Source organism: Sinocyclocheilus grahami, unplaced genomic scaffold (assembly GCF_001515645.1).
Source record: "Sinocyclocheilus grahami isolate Dianchi unplaced genomic scaffold, SAMN03320097.WGS_v1.1 scaffold23.1, whole genome shotgun sequence".
Lineage (NCBI taxonomy): Eukaryota > Metazoa > Chordata > Actinopteri > Cypriniformes > Cyprinidae > Sinocyclocheilus > Sinocyclocheilus grahami.
Genome location: NW_015505202.1, coordinates 2,564,896 through 2,581,120, shown reverse-complemented (window position 1 = coordinate 2,581,120; position 16,225 = coordinate 2,564,896). Strand labels below are relative to the sequence as shown.

Here is a 16,225-nt window from a genome sequence, read left to right as displayed (position 1 = left end):
AACAAACCACCGACTGGGAGGGTCCCTGGAGCAGGGCCTTTAAGGTCGGAGAAGATCCCCTCCTTTCAAGATGGGCTTGTCCAATGAGAAAGATGGAAATTCCGAGCGGGAGGTGGCAATTGCTGGAGGGTTTACGACCCTTTGTCTCTAAGCATGGTAATTTGCAAATGGACTTGAATCGGAATTACTAAAGATTCTCAGGACCCTAATATATATTGCCTATGTACCAATATATAATATACACGCTTGTTTCGATCATAAGAAGGCGAATTCATAGATACTACACATGGTAGAGATATATATATATATGTAAGCTGACAGGAGTGTGTTTCGATTATAAGTCTGCATAACAGTATACAATTTCAAAGACCAAATACACGATGACAATAATATACCCAATGACCTGAAGGATCATGTGTGTTCATTCAAAGAAAGGTTTTCCTATGAATTAATTAGTAGAAAAGTCCATTTCTACTCTGCCTCTTGCCCTGGGACATGCAGGGATTTTCCCTGCTTTGCATTCTTTTGGCCAATAAACCCAGTGATATCAGCGTTGGTTGCTATGCAACAAGGGGCCTGTTCGGCTTCCTGGGGTGTTACGCATTTCGGGGGGAAGGGTTCATGGGTCCTCATATGGCTTGTTAACTGAGGGGGCTTACAGAGTATTTGTTAAATATAAAAACAAAATATATATTGTGTGTTTGATTGGTCCAGACGCTACAGTTCTCCACATCACAACACACAAATCCAACTAATCCATTATAAAAAAAAATAAAAAAAATTGTCACCCTCCAGATTGGCTTGTGACACTGTGAAATTCACCCATCAGTTTTCAAATTTATCCATGTTTGGCACTTGACGGGTGTTCATTTGGGACCCTGGCCGAGTTTAATGATGGTTCAGCATCCAGGACACACACCAGTTAAGCAGGCATGGATAATCGGTCACTCTGACTGAACATAGTGAGAGTTAACACATCAGACAGGATTTGAGCTCATGCGTGTGAACGTAGGACCCAAAGATCATTCAGCCTGACCATCCCAGTCAGAGAAACACACAGGTTCAGAGAGCAGCCGCAGTGAGCCAAGGGAAACGCAGAGAACAGCACTCAGTCTAGTGTGACCTCCTTATAACACCCACTAATCTCTCTTTGTCTTTCCGCTGCTTTCTCAGCCTGTCTACCTTCCGGCTCTCTACATCTTTTTCATTTATATTTTGAGGTACCCACAGTCCCACTCACGTCAACACCGCTATAAATTCTCACCTGCCTCATCGGTATATCTCCATATATATTTATGCTAATGAATTCATGGAGTTGTGCTCCACTTTTCAAGAACTAGAAGCAAAGTTTTTTGTGGAAACACGGATCTTGCAATGACCCTGTGGCAGCAGCACAGATCGCAGATTCTGTTGGAGAAGTGAAAGCTGAAGTCATGTCCAGCCACAGGGTGTCTGAACAAATCACGTTCACACTTTACCGAGGTGCTTTGTGGTTGTGAAAGCACCCAAGCTGCGGTGATTTGTGAAGGCTTGCCCAGAACCCTATATGTCCTACTTCTGCCCAGCAGTCCACAAAGCTGGAAAGAGAAATGTTGTGATGATTGTTGCAGGGTCATTTATAGCTAACAGTTGCCTACTATGTGTATCTCTAAGTGCTGAATTTTGATTGTTTCTCTAAATGTTCTGGCTGTTAATTTAGCATGTGGTTTTCAAATAAATATTTATATTCTTCCTCACTGTTTCCCAGCTAGACTCCCCATCCAATCTGCTTGCATTGTATGTAAATTAATCATCTCTAATATTGGCCTGTCATGTAGTTAATTAAATGCTGTTTTGATACATTTTGTGTACCCCCCCCCCCCCTTCTCTCTCTCTCTTTGTCCCCAAGTCTCTGTGGGGTATGAATATGAATCATGTCCTAGTCTAGTGCTGTGGGAGAAGAGGATGGCTATGCTTCAAGGCTATGAGCTGGAACCTTCCAATCTGGGCGGATGGTCTCTGGACAAACACCATATACTCAACCTGCGCAGTGGTATGAGCCTCATGTTCTTGTACAGCGGCAAAATGCACCAGTTTTTTGTTTTTGTGTGTGTGTGTGTGTACTGGTATTCACTGTGTTATGGGGACCAAATGTCCCAACAAGTATAGTAATACCAGTAAATTTTCACCTTGTGGGGACATTTTTTAGGTCCCCATGAGGAAACAAGATTATAAATCACACAGAATGAATTTTGAAAATCTAAAAATGCAGAAAGGGTAGGTTCAGGTGGAGGGTTAGGGTAACGGGATAGAAAATACAGTATGTACAGTATAAAAACCATTATGCCTATGGAATGTCCCCATAATGAAAGGAATACCTGTGTTTGTGTGTGTGTGTGTGTGTGTGTGTGTGTGTGTGTGTGTGGGACCAAATGTCCCGACAAGTATAGTAATACCAGTAAATTTTCACCTTGTGGGGACATTTTTTAGGTCCCCATGAGGAAACAAGATTATAAATCACACAGAATGAATTGTTTTGAAAATCTAAAAATGCAGAAAGGGTAGGTTCAGGTGGAGGGTTAGGGTAACGGGATAGAAAATACAGTATGTACAGTATAAAAACCATTATGCCTATGGAATGTCCCCATAATGAAAGGAATACCTGTGTTTGTGTGTGTGTGTGTGTGTGTGTGTGTGTGTGTGTGTGTGTGAGGGGCATGAGTGGCAGTCCTGGCTCAGTTGATCCCATGATGAAATAAGACATACATTGTGACGTGTTAGACAAGTGATATAGTTATAGTATATGATGCACTTACTATAGAGAGAGAGTTTATGAAAGATTTCAAATAAATGCCTTTCTTTCTTTCTATCACGGTGTCCAAGACTGGAGTAATGGCTGCTGAAAATTCAACTTTGCCATCACAAGAAAAGTTCACATTTTAATAGATATTTACATAGAAATCAGTTATTTTAAATTGTAATATTCCACAATATTACTGTATTTACTGTATTTGTATCAAATAAATGCAGCCTTGATGAGCATAAGAGGCTTCTTTTAAACATTAAATCTTACCAAAGTAATATAGTGTACTTAAAAAAAAAAATGTGGTTATTATTTGATAAATATTTGAACTTTGATAATGGTTTGATAATTATGTGAGCTGTAATAAGCATTATACTCACTTAAAAATAGAACCTTAATTTTCACAGATTAAACCTTAAAACAACTTTTCTGGACCAGTCTCAGACCAGCTGAGACTGAGATTTGAGGCGAGGAGAGAGCCATCTCTCTCTGACACAGGAAGTCTGATGTGATGTAATGCCTGGCTGCTTTCAGTGGAAGAGCTTGTCATTTTGATCAATAATTTAATGTAATGCTCTGAAAATGTGGTTGTAATGGCTCAGGTAAACAGCTTTTACTAAAAATTGACTTTTGAATATGGCACTTTCTTTTTCCATTTAAATGGTTATTGTTTCTTTATTCATCTGACACCAGGCATCCTTCATAAGGGCAGCGGTGAGAACATCTTTGTGTCCCAGCAGCCACCCATCATCACAAGCATCATGGGTAATGGGCGTCGACGAAGCATCTCTTGCCCGAGCTGTAATGGCCTGGCTGATGGAAACAAGCTGTTGGCACCTGTAGCCCTGGCAGCAGGCATTGATGGCAGCCTCTACGTCGGAGACTTGAATTTCGTACGCAGAGTTTATCCCAACCTCAATACCACACGCATACTGGAGCTCAGGTACTGAGAAAGGACCAAAGGAGACTTTTGTTTTAAGGCCCGATCACACCCAGGATGATAACAATTATGGTCCAATTCTCACTATTAATTATGACTTTTGCATCAAACTCCTAAGTTGCTGCTTAATAATAGTTAGTAAGGTTGTTTTTAACTTTAGGTTTAAGGGATCTAAAATATGGTCATGCAGAATAAGGCATTAATATGTGCTTCATAAGTACTAATAAACAGCCAATATGCTAGTAATATGCATGCTAATAAGCAAATAGTTAATAGTGAGAACTGGTCCTTAAAATAAAGGGTTACCCTATAATGCTAATTAATTATAATTTAATACAGTTTTAAAAAAATCATTCTAAATTTGAAAGAAAAGCAGAGTCCTAGCCACAACTATAATGACAACAGCTCAAGGGAACAAAATCATTGGAATCACTTTCATTTTTCCAGCTAATGATAAATCATTAGCAGCCAATTAGAATTCATCCTGCTTTTAAAGTGGCAGACGACAAAACTGGAGCACATGCTTATAATAATCAGAATGTTATTGTGCATCGGTGTGGATGCTAATATAGTTTTCATTATAGTTATCGTCCTTAGTGTGAATAGCCTTTTGCATAACTTAAAGTACCCCTATTATGGGTAATGAAAGGTTCATATTTTGGTTTTGGGAGTCCTCAACAACGGGTTGATATGCATGCAAGCTCAAAGAACACTTTGTCTTATAATATACATTTATTTTTACATTATTTGCTCAACAACTCCCAAGCGATTCGTTTAACGATTAATTTTTCCAAACCCCTACTCTGTGTGATGCTAATCTGCGGTGATTGGTCCGATTGGTCTCATTTTAATTTCATCATGCCTGATAAAGCCGTGAGCGCAGTGCTGCTTTGTGTACAGTGTTACTGGGGAAACCACTATTTTACAGCTCCAAAAGTGACACCTAGTGGCAAAGAATTCATTTGCATTTTCATTCAGACCAAGCGAAAAGACCAACAAGTGGGCGGGCAATATGCTAATGTTTCATGTTGACGTCAACATGAAACAGCTTAGGATTCGTTTTAAAAACGACTCGCTTCAATGATTCAGAGTCGACTCTTTCATTTGAAAGACAATAACTTTATACAAGGTGCACTTTCATATTTAAAACTTTGCAGGATATTTTCATTAACTTAGAGCTGTGTTACACACTGCATGAAAGGTAATTAAATCAAATCCATAATAGGGGAACTTTAATTGTGCTTTTTTTGGCAGTTTACTCTTAAATAAAATATACAATATATATTTTGTCATATTATATTGGAATCATAATTGTGATTCTTGTTCTTTTCTTCATTTACAGAAATAAGGATTTTCGACACAGGTGAGCCTTTAACTTGATTTCTTTCTCTTTAACTTAAATTGGATTATTCACTGAATATAAATATAGTGATAGAGCAATACATTATGCCTAATTGTGTAATTGCAGCACTGACTTAGTAATGACCTCATTTTTCGTAGTAACAACCCGACTCATAAGTACTTCTTGGCTGTGGACCCAGTCTCTGGGGCTCTGTTCATCTCTGACACAAATTCTCGGCGAATCTACAAGGTGCGATCGCTCACAGGGGGAAGACTGCTGGCCGACAATGCCGATGTGGTGGCGGGCACAGGAGAACAGTGCCTGCCCTTTGACGAGAGGTGCGGGGACGGGGGAAAAGCTGTAGAAGCCACTCTAATGAGCCCCAAAGGTGAGGTTGAAGCATTGAAGAAAACCAAAACAGAAGCTAGATCTTATTGCAAGGGTTATCCCTTTCACATCAGATGGACTCACACTAATGTCTTCACATGTGTCTGTCTGAGGTGAAGAAATGTTTCTGCAGGCTGTCTTTACATCTGCTTCCTTTGTAGCAGTGACACCTAACATGGATAAAAAGAGCCTTATCCTCCAGCTGCTTCCACAATCACAGAGAACATTCAACCTTAAGCTATTAATTAATTTCTGAATGTGCTATGGGGAGTGCGAGTCTCCGGCTTCGATTATCGGAGTCTCTTGGTATTCTCTCTCTCTCTGTCTGTTTCTCAAAGATAATGTTACTTAATGTGGTGGCTCTTTTAACTCTCATGTTACAGTTCAGAGCTGTAAGCGAGCATATTTCTGTATTATACAGCGTTGGTGTTTAGGTAGATCACACAGAAACCTGTTGGCCACCAAGGCTGATGACACTGGCTGGACAACCTTTTATGAGTAAGTTGCCGTGTTTCTGTTTATGACATGTTGCCTGTACATTTAATTCTTTGTATATGCATGAAACACTTAACAGAAGTTTTATATAGCATTGTCTCCACATTCCAATCAGCCGAAAGAGAAAAGCAAAGATGTTTTTTTTCCCTAGCTAGAATGTATTAAATTGACCGTTATGACAGTAATGATATGTATAATGTTACATATCATATACGATTTTCTATTCATTACAGAATCATGAAAAAATGTATCACGTTTCCACGAAATTTTTAATATATATATATATATATATACAGTGGGGCACCCTTCCCACTGATAATGGTCTGAACTCCATTGAGTGGAGGCTGCGCAAAGAACTGTCCAAGGGCAAGGTCACTGTGTTTGGCAGGAAACTTCGGGTATGCACTCGAGATTTTAAAATCATTACTGTAATACATTAGTTTATCATATCAGTGCACAATGCAAGCAAAGAATCCTGCTTGATTATCTAATAGGTAACTAAATCATTTCACCAAACGGAGAGGTTTTCATATCAAATATTTGTGCAATTTGCAGGCACATGGGCGCAACCTCCTGTCGATAGATTTTGATAGGAACACACGGACTGAGAAGATCTATGACGACCACAGGAAGTTCACACTGAGGATCACGTATGATGCCCAGGGCAGGCCAGCGATATGGCAGCCGAGCAGCAGCCTTGCAGTGGTGAATGTGTCTTACTCCAGCACAGGCCAGCTAGTGGGGCTGCACCGAGGGAGTATGAGTGAGAGGACGGAGTTTGACCCACAGGGCCGAATTCTCTCACGCTCTTTTGTGGATGGAAAGGTCTGGAGCTACAGTTACCTGGACAAGGTGAGATTATAGATTCAAGGGAAATTAGGTTAAAAATGATGAGGATTATTGTTTTCCGAATTTAGAATTTTTAACTGGCCATTTTTTCTTCTTGTTTTAAGCGTGTATTTAACACAATTGAATGAGATTTAAGCTTAAAACGGGGTTTTAAGCTCTAAAATGATTAGAAATCAACAAAAAAAAAATCAAAATACATGTTTTATTATATTCCAGGTTGTTATTGTTACCTAAAAGTAAAACTATTAAAAATAATTTCTGCTAATTGAAATAAAGGTGAAATAAAATATAAATATTAGATTAAAAATGTACATTTAAAAAGTGAAATATAAAATATATAAAAGCATTTTTAAAAAATCAAAAATTTATAAAAATGACAGACGCACAACAAAATGATTACACCTCAAATTAAAATGAAAACTGAAAATAAAGTAAAAGCTATTTCAAAATATTACTAATTATAGTTTATAAATAATACTAAAATAACACTGGTTATAATAGATAGATAGATAGATAGATAGATAGATAGATAGATAGATAGATAGATAGATAGATAGATAGATAGATAGATAGATACAACACAGTATATTTCAAAATTCCTCCAGTAATCGATTTGTGAATTAAATTTTCCAACATTTAGTACAGAAACTCTGATGTATGATTTTATTTTGAATTATGACAGCTTGTTAAAGATTTTGTTGCTAATTAATATCAATGTGATAATGACATTCTGAAAATACCTCTCTCTACAGTCCATGGTGCTGCTCCTGCAGAGTCAGAGACAATACGTCTTTGAATTCGATGCATCTAACCGCATCACGGCTGTCACCATGCCTAGCGTTGCTCGTCACACCATGTTCACTCACGTCTCCATCGGCTACATCCGCAACACCTACAACCCGCCAGAGAGCAACGCGTCCATCATCTACGACTTCAGCGAGGACGGGCGCCCGCAGGCCGCCTACTTCCTGGGTACTGGCCGTCGCGTCCTCTACAAATACGGCAAGCTGGCCAAGCTCTCCGAGATCTTGTATGACAGCACAGCCATCACCTTTGGCTACGATGAGACAGCCGGCGTGCTAAAAATGGTCAACTTGCAAAGCGGTGGCTTTTCGTGCACGATTCGCTATCGTAAAATGGGTCCCCTGATCGACAAACAGATCTATCGCTTCTCGGAGGAAGGTATGGTGAACGCGCGCTTCGACTACACCTACCATGACAATAGTTTCAGAATCGCAAGCATGAAGCCAGTAATCAGCGAGACGCCACTTCCTGTGGATCTATACCGCTACGACGAGATCTCCGGAAAAGTGGAGCACTTTGGAAAGTTTGGAGTCATCTACTACGACATCAATCAGATAATCACCACTGCCGTCATGACCCTCAGCAAGCATTTCGATGCTCACGGACGAATCAAAGAGGTTCAGTACGAGATTTTCCGCTCTCTCATGTACTGGATGACGGTGCAGTACGACAACATGGGCAGAGTAATCAAGCGAGAGCTAAAGATCGGCCCGTACGCCAACACCACTCAGTACCGCTATGAATACGATGGTGACGGACAGCTCAGTGGCGTCAAGGTGAACGATTGGTCCACTTGGCGCTACAGCTATGACTTAAACGGCAACCTACACCTGCTCAACCCGGGCAACAGCGCCCGACTCATGCCGCTCCGCTATGACCTACGAGACCGCATCACACGGCTCGGTGACGTGCAGTACCGTCTGGACGAGGACGGTTACCTCAGTCAGAGGGGCGGTGACGTGTTTGACTACAATTCTAAAGGCCAGCTGGTGCGCGCCTATAGCCGTGCAGCTGGAGTATGGAGCGTCCAGTATCGTTACGATGGACTCGGACGCAGGGTGTCTACTAAGAACAGTCTGGGTCAGCACCTCCAGTTCTTTTATGCTGACCTGAACAACCCGACTCGGGTCACACATGTGTTCAACCACTCCAGCTCAGAAATCAGCTCTTTGTACTATGACCTGCAGGGCCATCTGTTTGCCATGGAGGTGAGCAGTGGGGAGGAGTACTACATTGCCTCTGACAACACTGGTACGCCACTGGCTGTCTTCAGCAGCAATGGGCAGATGATCAAACAGGTGCAATACACCGCTTATGGGGAGGTGTACCACGACTCCAACCCTGAGTTCCAGCTCGTCATCGGCTTCCACGGTGGGCTTTATGACACGCTAACCAAGCTGGTGCACTTCACACATAGAGACTATGATGTTTTAGCGGCCAGATGGACATCGCCTGATTACACCATGTGGCAGAAGATCGGAAAAGAACTGGCACCCTTCAACCTGTACATGTTCAAGAATAACAACCCTCTCAGTGATATGCTGGATGTCAAGAATTATGTCACAGGTGAGAGTTTACAATTGGGTTCCTTTGCAGATTAGCCAGCTCGTTAGTTATTTAGGTCTGTCAATTGTATATGTTAATTAAATGCTAGTATTGGTTTATAAAATACTGTGATAAAATAGTTTTTATTTTTGCTAATGTTCAATCATATGGAAATAAAAAAACAATATATTTAGAGACTGTATAAGGCAGAGATGGTCCACACTTACATAAGATGAATAGGAGAAATTATATGAAGTATATAATATTTTATGTATGTACACTACTATTTATACACTATACACTACTATTTATTAAGTCAAGTTAAATATTTCTGTTTCATATATATATATATATATATATATATATATATATATATATATATATATATATATATATATATATATATATATATATATATATATATATATATATATATATCTTATCTATCTAATATAACTATCTTTTCATCATAGAATCCTGATAAGAGTGTATCACAGTTTCCACAAAGTACATTAAGCATCACAACCATCTTCAATTGTAATAATATTTCACAATATTATATTGTTTTTATTTTTTGTATTTTCAACTTTGGTGAGCATAAGAGGCTTTCTTTCAGAAACATAAAAAAAATCTCTCTGACCCCAACTGACCCCTTTTGAATGATAATGTGTATATGTACAGTAAATAAATATTTGTTCAATTTTTTTTTATTTCTAAAGCCAAATTTAGTAAATTCAGTGTTTTTCTCTGCCACAAAATGTCATAATTTGGTCCATTTTCTCAACGAATATTTATCATTGTTTTGGCGTATAATGCAATTAATTTGATTAATTTATTATTATTATTACTTCATTCAGCCCTATAATCAGTTAATTGCCCTTTTTATTGCAAACCCCAAAAGCTTAAGCTTAAACTCCTTTTCTATGTATTTCTCATTGCAGATGTGAAGAGTTGGCTGGTCATGTTTGGCTTCCAGCTTAGCAACATTATCCCAGGCTTTCCCAGACACATACACTATTTCGTGGATCCGCCGTATGAGCTCTTCGCCAGTCAAGAAAGTGAAAATGGGCAGGTGCGTCACCACATTAATATCATAGTAAATCCTCAGGATACAATTACAATTACTTTTGTATTTCCAAGGGTAGCAAATCAGTGAATATTGGACTAGGTGATCTTGCCTGCATTTACCAAGATTTTCTCCTTGCAGCTGATAACTGGAGTTCAGCAGGAAGCCGAACGGCACAACCAAGCATTCATGGCTCTGGAGGGACGGCTTCTTGACAAAGAGCGCAAGACCAAACATGAGAAACCAGGCCACTGGTTTGGCACGAGTACACCCATCATTGGACGAGGAGTGATGCTGGCAGTGAAAGAAGGGCGCGTGGTCACAGGGGTCTCCAGCATGGCCAGCGATGACAGCAGGAAGGTGGCTCTAGTGCTCAATAACGCCATCTACTTAGACGGGACACACTACACGCAGGATGGCCATGACTGTCATTTCTTCGTGAAGATAGGCTCAGCTGACAGTGACCTTCTAGCTTTGGGACTCACCAATGGACGCTCGGCACTGGAAAGCGGGATCAACGTGACGGTAAGCGGTCGCTCGCGACGAGGGATCACCGTTGAGTTCCGGGTTCCAGCTCTTTCTCTAAGCGTGCGCTATGGTTTGGCGTCGGACGTCCTGGATGAGGAGAGAGCCCGGCTGTTGGAGTTGGCGCGGCAGAGGGCGTTATTGGGAGCCTGGCTGCGAGAGCAGCAACGGGCACAGGATAATAAAGAGGGAAGCCGCTTGTGGACTGAAGGAGAGAGACAGCAGCTCCTTTCAACAGGGAAAGTACAGGGGTACGACGGGTACTACATTTTACCCGTGGAACAGTATCCTGAACTAGCAGACAGCAGTTTCAACATACAGTTCCTGAGACAGAATGAGATGGGGAAGAGGTAACAGTCCAAACGTCTGTTATCCTGTTTCTTTATATTTCGCTTTCTCTCCGCTTATACCTTTACCGGTTTCAGTTTTTTTTTTCTCGATCTTTTTCTTTTTCTTACTCCGTCTTTCTCTTTTTCCCTTGCTTTTTTTTCCCGTTATCTCCTGAACCCATGGAGAATAATTGAACTAATGGGGAAACTCACCGAACGCTGCAGGGACTTTTAAAAGAAGAACATTCAAAAACTTTGTTAATACTGCCTCTGGCAAAAAAAGAACAATTTGAAAGACCTCGTCTTTGTTTTTCAACAATGGACGTCAAAAAGCACTGAGAAACTGAAAAACAAAACAGAGCTACTTTTGCTGAAATATGAAAAATCCCCTTTTTAAAAAAGAATAGATATTTTGACCCATATTTTTTGGGTTACCGAGAGGATGTTGGTGCCAGATGGTACGCTTGTGATCTGGATCGGAGAGGTGCTGCGAGTCTCACGCGCCGCAGAAGAGGCCCAGTCTCGACGTCAGAACTGAGGAGTAACATCCATCAAGAGAAATGTCAGTCTCAGGCCTCACATTCTTCACAGCTAAACTGTCAGTTGCCACTGCAGCAAGTCCCATCATCTACAGACTGTTTCTTTAAGAAAAGTCCAGTGGAGTAAAAGTGATGAAAACAACCAAGTCTGATATAGTGTGTTTCATCACTGATAGAAAAGTACTTGCATTGTATCAGATAACAGTGAAGTTCTGAGTGTGCTTTAGATGCGATAGTTTTGTACGTCCCAGTCGCATTAGAGTAACGAGACCTTCACCAGGACACTTCTGTATAGAGATATCAGAAAAAACACTCACATTCTCCAGATTGAAAGGTTACTAGTGTCAGAAACTATTTATTTTTACTTAGTTTGTTTTAATTTTTATCATTCATAGTACTCTATGACAATCATAAAGGAGTCACTGCTTTTAGCGACAAAGATAAACATTGATGGTTGAGTTTATTTTCCTTTGTACAATATGTAGTAATTTTTCATTTTTGTATTAATTTAGATTTTTTTGCCTCAAAGCAAATTCTAGTCATACACAGAAATAATTTATGTAAAGTGTTTTCAAATGGTTTATACTTTAAATAAAGTTTAAAACTGTGAAACTTGTTTTTCAAAATATATCTGTATGTACAGTGTATAGATTTACCTTTATGCAGCACAGTAGAATATTGTTCATAATATCAAGTTTTATATTTCTAACAGAAGGTGGCTTGTTATGTGCAAATCAACAGCTGGTATTAAAACACTAGAATTGTGTGACACTCAGATATCACAGATGAATAATATTGATACCCCGTTTGATGTTCTGTTTTAGGTTTTTTTTTTTTTATGCAGAAAAGTTGCTGTACTAGAACCCGAACCATAGAAATTGATTCTTTCCACTGTGAAGAGACTCATTATGGATGTCATGATGTACCAAATCAGTATTGAGGGATGATTCTTACTCAAGTGAGACTCTTCTGAGACCTTAATTGTTCATAATATCAAGTTTTATATTTCTAACAGAAGGTGGCTTGTTATGTGCAAATCAACAGCTGGTATTAAAACACTAGAATTGTGTAACACTCAGATATCACAGATGAATAATATTGATACCCCGTTTGATGTTCTGTTTTAGGTTTTTTTTTTTTATGCAGAAAAGTTGCTGTACTAGAACCCGAACCATAGAAATGGATTCTTTCCACTGTGAAGAGACTCATTATGGATGTCATGATGTACCAAATCAGTATTGAGGGATGATTCTTACTCAAGTGAGACTCTTCTGAGACCTTAACAATAAATAGTTTAATTCATGTGAGTTCGGCTAGTCTCATGTATTTGTAAATGTCTTCACACAGCTATTATAATATGTCATTTTTCCACATCTCATGGGGTGGAGAGTGTGCCATTTCCTTACAGAAATTGACCATGGTAAACTATAGTTTCTGCCAAATAACCAGATTTTACTGAAGTGAAACTTTGGTAACATTAACAAAATGTACCATGATACTGCAGTAAAACTATGGCTTTTTGGATATGCACAATGGTAATACTATGTTTTACTTTATTGAGCATATCCAAATGTAATTTATGGAAGCGCCACAGAATAAAAAAAGTCATTGTGATTTATTTATTTATTTATTTTTGGAATTCTATATACAGGTGCATCTCAATAAATTAGAATGTGGTGGAAAAGTTCATTTATTTCAGTAATTCAACTCAAATTGTGAAACTCGTGTATTAAATAAATTCAATGCACACAGACTGAAGTAGTTTAAGTCTTTGGTTCTTTTAATTGTGATGATTTTGACTCACATTTAACAAAAACCCACCAATTCACTATCTCAACAAATTAGAATATGGTGACATGCCAATCAGCTAATCAACTCAAAACACCTGCAAAGGTTTCCTGAGCCTTCAAAATGGTCTCTCAGTTTGGTTCACTACACTGTAAAAAATGACTGTGAATTTAACGGTAAAAGACCGTAAAAATGCTACAGTAAAAACCTGTTAAATGGTTAACGGTAAATTCCCCTACTATATGCGGTGAAAAACTGTATTGGACATTACATGTATTGGACATTAATTTTACGGTAGTATACCGTTTTTGGAAGTGAAAAAGACTGTTCAGATTCGTAATTCTGACTTTTCTTTCTCTTGACTTTCTTTTCTTTCTTTCTTTCTTTCTTTCTTTCTTTCTTTCTTTCTTTCTCTGACTGTGTCTGACTGACAGGCCTCTAGTTTTCGAGGAGCAGCTGAAAGTATAAAGGGAATCCGTTTTTGATCATACTGATTCTCTCCAGTGAAACCCTAGAAGGGCCTGACAAAAGCAAACTCAATAAAAACTTCTTTCTCTGACTTTATCACAGTTTCGAGTTTACATCTTGCAATTCTGAGTTTACATTTTGCAATTCTGTTGTTTTTTTGTTTGTTTTTTTCCCTGCCAAGGAATAAAAAAATAAGGAACGTAATTGCAACATTTTGTCTCACAATTCTTGCAATTGTGAGTTTATAGATCATAATTCTAACTTTATATTTCACACTTCTGAGATGGGGGAGTGGGGTCTGAATTGTGAGATTGTGAGTTATAAACTAAGAATTGCGAGGTAAAAAAAAAAGTCACAATCTTCTGTGGATACCTTATTACAGTACTATAAAGTGGTATTTACCATCTGATTCTATCAGTATACCATTGCACTCCCATACAATGTTGGAAGGAGATTCCATCTGACTTTATTATGGTTTGCAGCAGTAACAATAACCTGATAGCTCGTCAAAGGTATTTTGGTGGAATCTGTGCACTATGGTAAAGTAGGTGCTGCTTTGTTACACAATCAAGAATTCAAATTGAGCTGGTGATTATACCCTGTTGAAAAAAAACAGCATATGCTGGTTTTTTCAACAGGGTAAGCACTAGTTCATAATAATAGGCTAATAAAATATAGTTACTAGCGCACTTTCTATTATTATTATTATTATTATTACTAGTACTACTACTACTAGTAGTAGTAGGAATATTATTCAGATACACAACCAGTGCACAATTCGCAATGTAGCAATCTTTTATTTTGAAGCTATGGGTCTTTTATTGGGAAGTTAGCTCAAGGAGGGGCGCTTTCAAGGCAGTGCCTTTTTGCACGGCCAAGCCTACGGTTAGAGTACAGCCAATATGAGCTGGCTTCTGAAAACTTGAATGACAAGGAAGTGAAGGTGCGGCCACCCGGTGAATCTAAACGTCAGCATGGCAAGCAGCGGTGAGTGTGTTTTCGTGTAAAAGAAAGAAACATAGTTTTAGGGATTTTGACGTGTGAAACTGCAGTTTTGTTCACTGTTTCTGTGTACTGGAAACCTGTGCGTGTTGATTTCGAGCAGCAGCTGTTGTTTTCATTGCTTGTAGTCAGGGTGACAGTGCCCAGGTGCGCCTGTGCTAAACACTTCCGTTATCTCTACATTGTATTACTTGCAGTATAACAAGCTGAACGTTTTGTGCACTTGCTAATATCCTGCGGTGCCTGTTCTCTCAATTCCATTTTATGCATCTCCTAATATAATACATGTCTTGTGTCCTGGTCGTTATTTCCAATACTTGTTTGCTTTGAAGAGCTTTGTAAGGATGACTTGCAGAAATTGAAACGTTTTATGTGTATGGAATACAACACTTTCTTGATGTGTTTGTTATGTTTTAATTATTATTTGCGTGTAAAAACATATTCTGGAACATCTATAGCCTATATCAAAACAATTAAAATCAAAAAAGATTTAGTAGTCACAAGGTAACCAAACAATTTACAAACAAACTAATAAAATCTCACGTAAATGGTATCATTGGTGTAAAATATATATTTTTTTAGTCATCAAATATTTACCATGCTAGTTATAAAATATTTATAAACTTTAATGTTGTAGTATTATTTTTGGTGATTGCTGAGCTCAATCAACAGTGCTTATTGCGTGACAGGTCTCTAGGCATAACTGCTTGATTGTACACATTCCTCTCTGCTATAGATAAGGAGATTTCCTACAGCAATCTCAAAGATCTTTTGGCGAAGGGTTCGGGGCTTCTTGTGGATGTGCGCACTAAAGATGAGGTAGACAAAGGGCATATTCCAGGCTCCATTCACATCCCAGGTAGGAGAGAGGATGGACAAATATTTATGCGTTACTTCCAAAAACTAACTAACTATCTATCTATCTTTCGATATTACCACTTTTTAGGTTACCTAACAGTATTGTACATTAAGTGTATTGACCATGTGTACTAAAAAGTGTACTAACAGCAATTTCCCATGTATTTATTTGTTTTATTTTAGTGGAAAATGTAGAAAGTGACATGTCCCTGGACGCAGCTGAATTCCGGTCAAAGTTTGGCGTAGTTAAGCCATCCCTGGACAGCTCTGAACTGGTTTTCCACTGTCAGATGGGAAGACGTGGAGCTCTTGCCACAGAGAAAGCCAGAAACCTAGGCTTCAAGAAGTAAGAAACTTGGAATCATGAATGCTTAAACAATCACAGTTTTAACAAAGCTGTAACAATAATTCCTTCTCTCTCCTCAGTGCCCGTAATTATGCAGGGGGCTACAAGGAATGGTCAGAAAAAGGTGGCAAGTGACAATCCAGTCAGAACTCCTGGAACA

General features: G+C 38.9%; 2 protein-coding genes across 2 annotated transcripts in view; both read left to right on the top strand.

Moving 5' to 3' along the window:
• The window catches only part of LOC107561383 (teneurin-2-like), a 124,325-nt gene extending 112,279 nt beyond the window's left edge, over positions 1-12,046 (top strand). The window contains exons 17-25 of the mRNA XM_016245828.1: positions 1,889-2,032; positions 3,476-3,725; positions 5,065-5,085; positions 5,223-5,457; positions 6,243-6,344; positions 6,502-6,798; positions 7,548-9,165; positions 10,086-10,216; positions 10,352-12,046. Coding sequence (XP_016101314.1) covers positions 1,889-2,032; positions 3,476-3,725; positions 5,065-5,085; positions 5,223-5,457; positions 6,243-6,344; positions 6,502-6,798; positions 7,548-9,165; positions 10,086-10,216; positions 10,352-11,089 — 3,536 coding nt within the window. The 3' untranslated portion in view covers positions 11,090-12,046. The remainder of the gene's footprint in view (positions 1-1,888; positions 2,033-3,475; positions 3,726-5,064; positions 5,086-5,222; positions 5,458-6,242; positions 6,345-6,501; positions 6,799-7,547; positions 9,166-10,085; positions 10,217-10,351) is intronic.
• Positions 12,047-14,727: 2,681 nt separating this feature from the next.
• Positions 14,728-16,225, top strand: LOC107561666 (thiosulfate sulfurtransferase/rhodanese-like domain-containing protein 1). Its single transcript, XM_016246141.1, has 4 exons — positions 14,728-14,846; positions 15,598-15,720; positions 15,903-16,065; positions 16,146-16,225. The coding sequence occupies exons 1-4, from the start codon at positions 14,834-14,836 to the stop codon at positions 16,198-16,200; spliced, it is 354 nt and encodes a 117-aa protein (XP_016101627.1). The 5' UTR covers positions 14,728-14,833; the 3' UTR covers positions 16,201-16,225.